We start from the raw sequence: 11,247 nt of genomic DNA on the forward strand, positions 1-11,247 counted from the left end.
ATTATCATTATTATCATTATGATGATTATTATTATGATGATGATAATTCCACATGAATGTAACCTAGTTATTATGATTAATATTATGATTATGATGATGACGATGATCACCTGGTTGCGTTGCAGCTGCAAGAAGTTGTTGAGACATTATTATTATTATTATTATTATTATTATTATTATTATTATGTCACCTGGTTGCGTTGCAGTTGCAAGAAGTTGTTGAGACATTATTATTATTATTATTATTATTATTATTATTATTATGTCACCTGGTTGCGTTGCAGCTGCAAGAAGTTGTTGAGACATTATTATTATTATTATTATTATTATTATCATTATTATTATTATTATGTCACCTGGTTGCGTTGCAGTTGCAAGAAGTTGTTGAGACAGTTATTATTATTATCATTAAGATGATTATTATTATGATGATGATAATGATGATGATAATTACACATGAATGTCACCTAGTTATTATTATTATGATTATTATGATTAATATTATGATGATGATGATCACCTGGTTGCGTTGCAGCTGCAAGAAGTTGTTGAGACAGTTGGAGTTGAGCGAGGAGCTGAAGTCCGGACTCTTGCTGTAGTTGATGTCCGGCTGGGAAGAGCCGGGCTGGGGTCTGAAGGCGTCAAAGGCGCTGGTGTGCTGCTGCTGGTCCTGCAGGGACAGATAGACCCAGTTGAGGATCTGTGCGGGCTGGTAGACGGAAGCTGCACTGCTGTCGATGGCAGACATTAAACTCATCTTCACCACGCCAACTATCTTCTCTTTACATGAAACTCATCTTCAACACGCTAACTATCTTCTCTTCTTGTCCTGTGTGTTCCCGATAAAAGCGGCCCCCCTCACACCCGGAGCCCGGCCCCCAGTGAAGCGTCAGACCAGAGTCATAGTGTGGAAGAGTTGCTCCTTGCTCGCCATGGCCGCTATCTGACTTTATTGCACGCAGGCACGCAGGCGCCATTGGAATATTCAATGAGGGCGGGAAGGAAGTCGCTCAGGACGCTGGCCAATCAGCGCTCGCCTGCTCATGAATATTCATGACGTGCGCTTCGGGGCCAAAACCCGAGCATTTTCACCTAAAACGGTGAAGGGGTGGCATAGCTCGGTTGGTAGAGTGGTTGCAGGTTCGATTCCCGCTTGTGCCATCCTAGTTATTGCCGTTGTGTCCTTGGGCAAGACACTTTACCCACCTGCTCCCAGTGCCACCCACACTGCTTTAAATGTAACTTAGATATTGGGTTTCGCTATGTAAAGCGCTTTGAGTCACTAGAGAAAAGGGCTATATAAATATAATTCACTAAGACAGGGGTAGGGAACCTATGGCTCGCGAGCCAGATGTGGCTCTTTTGATGACCGCATCTGGCTCTCGGCTAAATCTGAGCCGACGCTGCTTATTACGATAAGTATTGAATAATTCCGCTTGTAATGAAAAATAACGTTCAAAATATAAAACATTCTCATGCATTTTTAGGTTTAAGAAGTTGCGTTAATGCTAAGAAGTCTATCCATCCATCCATTTTCTACCGCTTAATCCCTTTTGGGGTCGTGGGGGGGGGGGGGGGGGGGCGCCTATCTCAGCTAATATTCAATGAGGGCAGGAAGGAAGTCGCTCAGGACGCTGGCCAATCAGCGCTCGCCTGCTCATGAATATTCATGACGTACGCTTCGGGGCCAAAAGCCGAGCATTTTCACCTAAAACGGTGAAGGGGTGGCATAGCTCGGTTGGTAGAGTGGCCGTGCCAGCAACTTCAGGGTTGCAGGTTCGATTCCCGCTTGTGCCATCCTAGTTACTGCCGTTGTGTCCTTGGGCAAGACACTTTACCCACCTGCTCCCAGTGCCACCCACACTGCTTTAAATGTAACTTAGATATTGGGTTTCACTATGTAAAGCGCTTTGAGTCACTAGAGAAAAGTGCTATATAAATATAATTCACTAAGACAGGGGTAGGGAACCTATGGCTCTAGAGCCAGATGTGGCTCTTTTGATGACCGCATCTGGCTCTCGGATAAATCTGAGCCGACGCTGCTTATTACGATAAATATTGAATAATTCCGCTTGTAATGAAAAATAACGTTCAAAATATAAAACATTCTCATGCATTTTTAGGTTTAAGAAGTTGCGTTAATGCTAAGAAGTCTATCCATCCATCCATTTCTACCGCTTAATCCCTTTTGGGGTCGCGGGGGGGGGGGGGGCGCCTATCTCAGCTACAATCGGGCGGAAGGCGGGATACACCCTGGACAAGTCGCCACCTCATCACAGGGCCAACACAGATAGACAGACAACATTCACACTCACATTCACACACTAGGGACCATTTAGTGTTGCCAATCAGCCTATCCCCAGGTGCATGTCTTTGGAGGGGGGAGGGGCCTATCCCCATTTGGAGGTGGGAGGGGCCTATCCCCAGGTGCATGTCTTTGGAAGTGGGAGGAGCCTATCCCCAGGTGCATGTCTTTGGAGGTGGGAGGGGCCTATCCCCAGGTGCATGTCTTTGGAGGTGGATCCCCGGGTGCACGTATTTGGAGGTGGGAGGGGCCTATCCCCAGGTGCATGTCTTTGGAGGTGGGAGGGGCCTACCCCAGGTGCATGTCTCTGGAGGTGGGAGGGGCCTATCCCCAGGTGCATGTCCTTGGAGGTGGGAGGGGCCTATCCCCAGGTGCATGTCTTTGGAAGTGGGAGGAAGCCGGAGTACCCGGAGGGAACCCACGCAGTCACGGGGAGAACATGCAAACTCCACACAGAAAGATCCCGAGCCTGGATTTGAACCCAGGACTGCAGGAACTTCGTATTGTGAGGCAGACGCACTAACCCCTCTGCCACCGTGAAGAAGTAAGTTATTTATTATTGGTTAGTGTGGGGCTTGCCCTCTTGGGGGTTCTTCAGACCACCAAGCACCGACATGAGAGCCTGTTTCAGGGTTACGATATTGTTTTATTTTCCAGTAAGTCTCTCAGTTGCTTTCCAGCAACATTTGTCTTTTTCTCTTTCGTTCCCGCTCGCGCTCTGGCTCCAGCCCCGACCCCCGTCTCTCATCCTAGCTGCTGCTTATAAACAGAGCGACAGGTGATTAGATAACAAGGCCCAGCTGGGCCATCTACCTATGGCTCTACAGCCAGATGTGGCTCTTTTGATGACCGCATCTGGCTCTCGGATAAATCTGAGCTGACATTGCTTAACAGGATAAGTAATGAATAATTCTACTTGTGTTAAAAATAACATTCAAAATATGAAACATTCTCATGCATTTTTATGTTCAAGAAGTTGCGTTAATGGTAAGAAGTAATTTTTTTATTATTGGTTAGTGTTGGGCTTGCCCTCCTGGGGGTTCTTCAGACCACCAAACACCGACATGAGAGCCTGTTTTAGGGTAAAATATTGTTTTGTTTTTTTCAATTAGTCTCTCAGTTGCTTTCCAGCAATTGTCTCTCCTCTTGGCTGCTGCTTATAACAGAGCGACAGGTGATTAGATAAAAAGGCCCAGCTGGGCCATCTACGCACCTGTCGCTGATTTTGAGGCCGGTCCTGGCAACACCCTGCTTTGCTGCAGGCCCGCAGGCCACGCCCCCTCCACATTTAGCATCAGAACAACAATGTTTTTAGAAAGAATAAGAGACATGAAATGTTGGTCTTACTTAAAAATGCACGCGTTTAGTTGTGTTCAGTGTTAAAAAAAATATTATATGGCTCTTACGGAAATACATTTTCAAATATTTGGCTTCTTGGCTCTCTCAGCCAAAAATGTTCCCGACCCCTGACCTAAGCAGTGAAAGCCACTACTAGCGACCACGCAGTCTGATAGTTTATATATCAATGATGAAATATTAACATTGCAACACATGCCAATACAGCCTTTTTAGTTTACTAAATTACAATTTTAAATTTCCCAGGAGTTTCGTCCTCAAAACGTCGTGTAATGATGACGTGTACGCAAGACGTCACGAGTTTTTAGAAAGTATGAGCGCTACGCACACACACAGCTAAATGTTGTCTGCTTTAACGCCATAATTATACAGTTTTTTGGACATATGTGTTGCTGAATCTTTTGCAATTTGTTCAATTAATAATGGAGAAGTCACAGTAGAAAGATGTAGTTGGGAAGCTTTAGCCTTTAGCCACACAAACACAGGGTGATTCTTTGTTTAAAATTCCCGGAGGTGAAACTTTCCTATGGATCAGAGCGCGGTCAAGAGAACATGGATCCCGACCACATGTCAACCAGCAGGTTTTGGTGAGAAAATTGTGGTTAAAAAGTCAGTTCTTACCGGAGAAATGCTGAGCTTGTGCCGTCCATAGCTGCTGTCGACTTCCTTGAGACACCCTTCCGACTATCAGGTACTATTTTACTCACTAAAACACTAGCAACACAATAGAAAGATAAGGGATTTCCCAGAATTATCCTAGTAAATGTGTCTAAAAACATCGGAATCCGTCCCAATGCAATCGTGTTTTTTTTTTTCTAGTCCGTTGCTATCAATATCCTCAAACACAAATCTTTCATCCTCGCTCAAATTAACGGGGAAATTGTCGTTTTCTCGGTCCGAACAGTACTTTTTGTTGGAGGCTCCCATTAAAAACAATGTGAATATGTGAGGGGCCATCAAACATGTGACGTCATCGTCTGTTACTTCCGGTAGAGACAGGGCTTTTCTCTTAGCACCGAAAGTTGTCAACTTTATCGTGGATGTTCTCTACTAAATCCTTTCAGCAAAAATATGGCAATATGGCAAAAAATATGGACCTGCTATCCCCGTTTCAAAAAACAAAAATCTCATTTCAGTAGGCCTTGAACACCATGCATCCTGAAAAGCAGGAAATAGTATTTAAGTGTTACTTTTCTAATCGGCTTGAATGTAAAACTGTTTTACTTTATATTAGTATAGATTATTTACGTGTGTAATACTTGGATGTAAAAACTGTTAATGCGATGGCAACTTGTCCAGGGTGTACGCCGCCTTCTGCCCGATTGTAGCTGAGATAGGCACCAGCGCCCCCCGCGACCCCAAAGGGAATAAGTGGTAGAAAATGGATGGAGGGGATGGTATAAATTACATCGAATTTATCCAAATCACTAGTGTCTCAAAGGGCTGCACAAACCACCACGACATCCTCGGTAGGCCCCACATAAGGGCAAGGAAAACTCACACCCAGTGGGGACGTCGGTGACAATGATGACTATGAGAACCTTGGAGAGGACGAAAGCAATGGATGTCGAGCGGGTCTAACATGATACTGTGAAAGTTCAATCCATAATGGATCCAACACAGCAGCGAGAGTCCCGTTCACAGCGGAGTGGGACGCATTGTCTTTAATCTCCTTTCTAATGACTTCAATTTTCCTTACTAAAGAATTGCATAAAGTCATCAGCTGAGTGGGTGGAGCTACTGGAAGGAGTCCCTTGTTGGGTTAGCGATGCTACCGTACTAAACAAAAATTTAGGATCGTTTTTGTTACGGTGGATGAGATTTGAGTAATATTTAGCTTTAGCTAAGGTAAGCATGCGTTTATAAGTTATTAAACCATCACTCCATGCTTGATGGTGCACCTCAAGTTTAGTCATGCGCCATTTGCGTTCCAGCTTTCTACATAATAATTTCTGAGCTCTAGTTTCTTCTGTAAACCACGGGGTACGCTTTTTTGGAGCCTTTTTAACTTTAGCGGTGCTATGTTATCAATGGTTTCGCGCAGGGCGTCGTTAAAGTTGTTAGTGAGGTTATCAATAGAGCCCACATATTTTGGAATGGTGCCATTACCGAGGGCAGTAGGTCAGCAAGAGTTGTCGTTGTGGCCGTATTAATGTTGCGGCTGCTATAGCAGTTATTATTATTATTATTAGTTTGACGAACATGTGTCTGAACCTCAAATTTTATAAGGTAATGATTGGACAATACTTTAGTATACGGGAGTATCGTAACTTTGGAAACGGTGATACCCCTGACAAGCACTAGGTCTATCGTATTACCGTTGCGATGCGTGGTTCATTTGTTATTTGTGTAAGACCACAGCTATCAATTATAGTCTGGAGCGCTACGCACGGTGGGTCCGAAGGGGTATTCATATGGATATTAAAGTCCCCCATTATGATTATATTATCGGCGTGCGTCACTAGATCAGCAACGAACTCTGAGAATTCATTGATAAAGTCCGAATTGGGGCCCTGGGGGGCGGTAGATAACAGCCAGGTGTAGAGGCAGCGGTGTGACAGACCTCATAGTAAGCACCTCAAACGATTTATATTTATTATTTATGTTAGGACTAAGGTTAAAGTTTTCGTTGTATATTAGTGCGACCACCCACCCCTTTTAAGGGGACGGGCAATATGCGCATGTGTACAGTTAGGAGGACATGCCTCATTTAGCGCAAAAAAGTTGTTTGGTTTAAACCAGGTTTCGCTGAGACCGATGACGTTAACATTGTCTAATACTTGGATTAAATCATGTCAAACTTGTTTAGTACTTGGATTAAATCATGTCAAACGTGTCTAATACTTGGGTTTGATCATGTAAAAAATGTCTAATACTTGGATTAAATCATGTAAAACTTGTCTAATACTTGGATTAAATCCTGTGAAACTTGTTTAATACTTGGATTAAATCATGTCAAATGTGTCTAATACTTGGATTAAATCATGTCAAACTTGTTTAATACTTGGATTAAATCATGTAAAACTTGTTTAATACTTGGATTAAATCATGTAAAATGTGTCTAATACTTGGATTAACTCATGTAAAATTTGTCTAATACTTGGATTAAATCATGTAAAACTTGTCTAATACTTGGATTAAACCATGTAAAATGTATCTAATACTTGGATTTGATCATGTAAAACATGTCTAATACTTGGATTTAATTATGTAAAACGTGTCTAATACTTGGATTTAATTATGTAAAACTTGTCTAATACTTGAATAAAATCATGTAAAATGTGTCTAAAACTTGAATTAAATCATGTAAAACTTGTCTAATACTTGGATTAAATCATGTAAAACTTGTCTAATACTTGGATTAAATCATGTAAAACTTGTTTAATACTTGGATTAAATCATGTAAAACTTGTCTAATACTTGGATTAAATCATGTAAAATTGATCTAATACTTGGATTAAATCATGTAAAACATGTCTAATACTTGGATTTAATTATGTACAACTTGTCTAATACTTGAATAAAATCATGTAAAATGTGTCTAAAACTTGGATTAAATCATGTCAAATGTGTCTAATACTTGGATTTGATCATGTAAAACGTGTCTAATACTTGAATTAAATCATGTAAAATGTGTCTAATACCTGGATTTGATCATGTAAAACTTGTCTAATACTTGGATTAAATCATGTAAAACTTGTGTAATATTGGGATTAAATCATGTAAAAATTGTCTAATACTTGGATGAAATCATGTAAAATGTGTCTAAAACTTGGATTTAACTATGTAAAACTTGTCTAATACTTGGATTAAATCATGTAAAATTTGTGTAATATTGGGATTAAATCATGTAAAACTTGTCTAATACTTGGATTAAATCATGTAAAACCTGTCTAATACTTGGATTAAATCATGTAAAATGTATCTAATACTTAGATTTGATCATGTAAAACATGTCTAATACTTGGATTTAATTATGTCAAACTTGTCTAATACTTGGATTTAATTATGTAAAACTTGTTTTATACTTGAATAAAATCATGTAAAATGTGTCTAAAACTTGAATTAAATCATGTAAAACTTGTCTAATACTTGGATTAAATCATGTAAAACTTGTCTAATACTTGGATTAAATCATGTAAAACTTGTCTAATACTTGGATTAAATCATGTAAAATTGATCTAATACTTGGATTTAATTATGTAAAACATGTCTAATACTTGGATTTAATTATGTACAACTTGTCTAATACTTGAATAAAATCATGTAAAATGTGTCTAAAACTTGGATTAAATCATGTCAAATTTGTCTAATACTTGGATTAAATCATGTAAAACGTGTCTAATACTTGAATTAAATCATGTAAAATGTGTCTAATACCTGGATTTGATCATGTAAAACTTGTCTAATACTTGGATTAAATCATGTAAAACTTGTGTAATATTGGGATTAAATCATGTAAAACTTGTCTAATACTTGGATTAAATCATGTAAAATGTGTCTAAAACTTGGATTTAACTATGTAAAACTTGTCTAATACTTGGATTAAATCATGTAAAACTTGTGTAATATTGGGATTAAATCATGTAAAATGTATCTAATACTTGGATTTGATCATGTAAAACATGTCTAATACTTGGATTTAATTATGTAAAACGTGTCTAATACTTGGATTTAATTATGTAAAACGTGTCTAATACTTGGATTTAATTATGTAAAACGTGTCTAATACTTGGATTTAATTATGTAAAACGTGTCTAATACTTGGATTTAATTATGTAAAACGTGTCTAATACTTGGATTTAATTATGTAAAACTTGTCTAATACTTGGATTTAATTATGTAAAACGTGTCTAATACTTGGATTTAATTATGTAAAACGTGTCTAATACTTGGATTAAATCATGTCAAATTTGTCTAATACTTGGATTAAATCATGTAAAATGTGTTTAATACCTGGATTTGATCATGTAAAACTTGTCTAATACTTGGATTAAATCATGTAAAACTTGTCTAATACTTGGATTAAATCATGTAAAATGTGTCTAAAACTTGGATTTAACTATGTAAAATTTGTCTAATACTTGGATTAAATCATGTAAAACTTGTGTAATATTGGGATTAAATCATGTAAAATGTATCTAATACTTGGATTTGATCATGTAAAACATGTCTAATACTTGGATTTAATTATGTAAAACGTGTCTAATACTTGGATTTAATTATGTAAAACGTGTCTAATACTTGGATTAACTCATGTAAAATTTGTGTAATACTTGGATTAAATCATGTAAAATTTGTCTAATACTTGGATTAAATCATGTAAAACTTGTCTAATACTTGGATTAAATCATGTAAAATGTATCTAATACTTGGATTTGATCATGTAAAACATGTCTAATACTTTGATTTAATTATGTAAAACGTGTCTAATACTTGGATTTAATTATGTAAAACTTGTCTAATACTTGAATAAAATCATGTAAAATGTGTCTAAAACTTGAATTAAATCATGTAAAACTTGTCTAATACTTGGATTAAATCATGTAAAACTTGTCTAATACTTGGATTAAATCATGTAAAACTTGTCTAATACTTGGATTAAATCATGTAAAATTTGTCTAATACTTGGATTAAATCATGTAAAACATGTCTAATACTTGGATTTAATTATGTACAATTTGTCTAATACTTGAATAAAATCATGTAAAATGTGTCTAACAACTTGGATTAAATCATGTCAAATTTGTCTAATACTTGGATTAAATTATGTAAAACTTGTCCTAATACTTGAATTAAATCATGTAAAATGTGTCTAATACTTGAATTAAATCATGTAAAATGTGTCTAATACTTGGATTAAATCATGTAAAACTTGTGTAATATTGGGATTAAATCATGTAAAATGTATCTATACTTGGATTTGATCATGTAAAACATGTCTAATACTTGGATTTAATTATGTAAAACGTGTCTAATACTTGGATTTAATTATGTAAAACGTGTCTAATACTTGGATTAAATCATGTCAAATTTGTCTAATACTTTGGATTAAATCATGTAAAATGTGTTTAATACCTGGATTTGATCATGTAAAACTTGTCTAATACTTGGATTAAATCATGTAAAACTTGTGTAATATTGGGATTAAATCATGTAAAACTTGTCTAATACTTGGATTAAATCATGTCAAATTTGTCTAATACATGGATTAAATCATGTAAAATGTGTTTAATACCCTGGATTTGATCATGTAAAACTTGTCTAATACTTGATTAAATCATGTAAAACTTGTGTAATATTGGATTAAATCATGTAAAACTTGTCTAATACTTGGATTAAATCATGTAAAATGTGTCTAAAACTTGGATTTAACTATGTAAAATTTGTCTAATACTTGGATTAAATCATGTAAAACGTGTGTAATATTGGGATTAAATCATGTAAAATGTATCTAATACTTGGATTTGATCATGTAAAAACATGTCTAAATACTTGGATTTAATTATGTAAAACGTGTCTAATACTTGGATTAACTCATGTAAAAATTTGTGTAATACTTGGATTAAATCATGTAAAACTTGTCTAATACTTGGATTAAATCATGTAAAATGTATCTAATACTTGGATTTGATCATGTAAAACATGTCTAATACTTGGATTAATATGTACAATTTGTCTAATACTTGAATAAAATCATGTAAAATGTGTCTAAAACTTGGATTAAATCATGTCAAATTTGTCTAATACTTGGATTAAATTATGTAAAACTTGTCTAATACTTGAATTAAATCATGTAAAATGTGTCTAATACTGGATTTGATCATGTAAAACTTGTCTAATACTTGATTAAATCATGTAAAACTTGTGTAATATTGGATTAAATCATGTAAAACTTGTCTAATACTTGGATTAAATCATGTAAAATGTATCTAAGTACTTGGATTGAATCATGTAAAACGTGTCTAATACTTGGATTTAATTATGTAAAACGTGTCTAATACTTGGATTAACTATGTAAAACTTGTCTAATACTGGATTAAATCATGTAAAACTTGTGTAATATTGGGATTAAATCATGTAAAAACTTGTCTAATACTTGGATTTAACTATGTAAAAACTTGTCTAATACTTGGATTAAATCATGTAAAACTTGTGTAATATTGGGATTAAATCATGTAAAACTTGTCTAATACTTGGATTAACTATGTAAAACTTGTCTAATACTTGGATTAAATCATGTAAAACGTTGTGTAATATTGGGATTAAATCATGTAAAACTTGTCTAATACTTGGATTTAACTATGTAAAACTTGTCTAATACTTGGATTAAATCATGTAAAACTTGTGTAATATTGGATTAAATCATGTAAAACTTGTCTAATACTTGGATTTGATCATGTAAAACATGTCTAATACTTGGATTTAATTATGTAAAACGTGTCTAATACTTGGATTTAATTATGTAAAACGTGTCTAATACTTGAATAAAATCATGTAAAATGTGTCTAAAACTTAGATTAAATCATGTAAAACGTGTCTAATACTTGGATTAAATCATGTAAAACTTGTCTAATACTTGGATT

General features: G+C 36.0%; 1 protein-coding gene across 1 annotated transcript in view; it reads right to left on the reverse strand.

The window, feature by feature from the left end:
* zcchc24 (zinc finger, CCHC domain containing 24) overlaps positions 1 to 955 on the reverse strand; it is a 134,756-nt gene extending 133,801 nt beyond the window's left edge. Inside the window, exon 1 of the mRNA XM_061911757.1 lies at positions 521 to 955. Within this exon, the coding sequence (XP_061767741.1) occupies positions 521 to 757 (237 nt within the window). The 5' untranslated portion in view covers positions 758 to 955. The remainder of the gene's footprint in view (positions 1 to 520) is intronic.
* Positions 956 to 11,247: the final 10,292 nt, after the last annotated feature.

The sequence above is a fragment of the Nerophis ophidion genome, linkage group LG09, assembly GCF_033978795.1.
Source record: "Nerophis ophidion isolate RoL-2023_Sa linkage group LG09, RoL_Noph_v1.0, whole genome shotgun sequence".
Taxonomy (NCBI): Eukaryota; Metazoa; Chordata; class Actinopteri; order Syngnathiformes; family Syngnathidae; genus Nerophis; species Nerophis ophidion.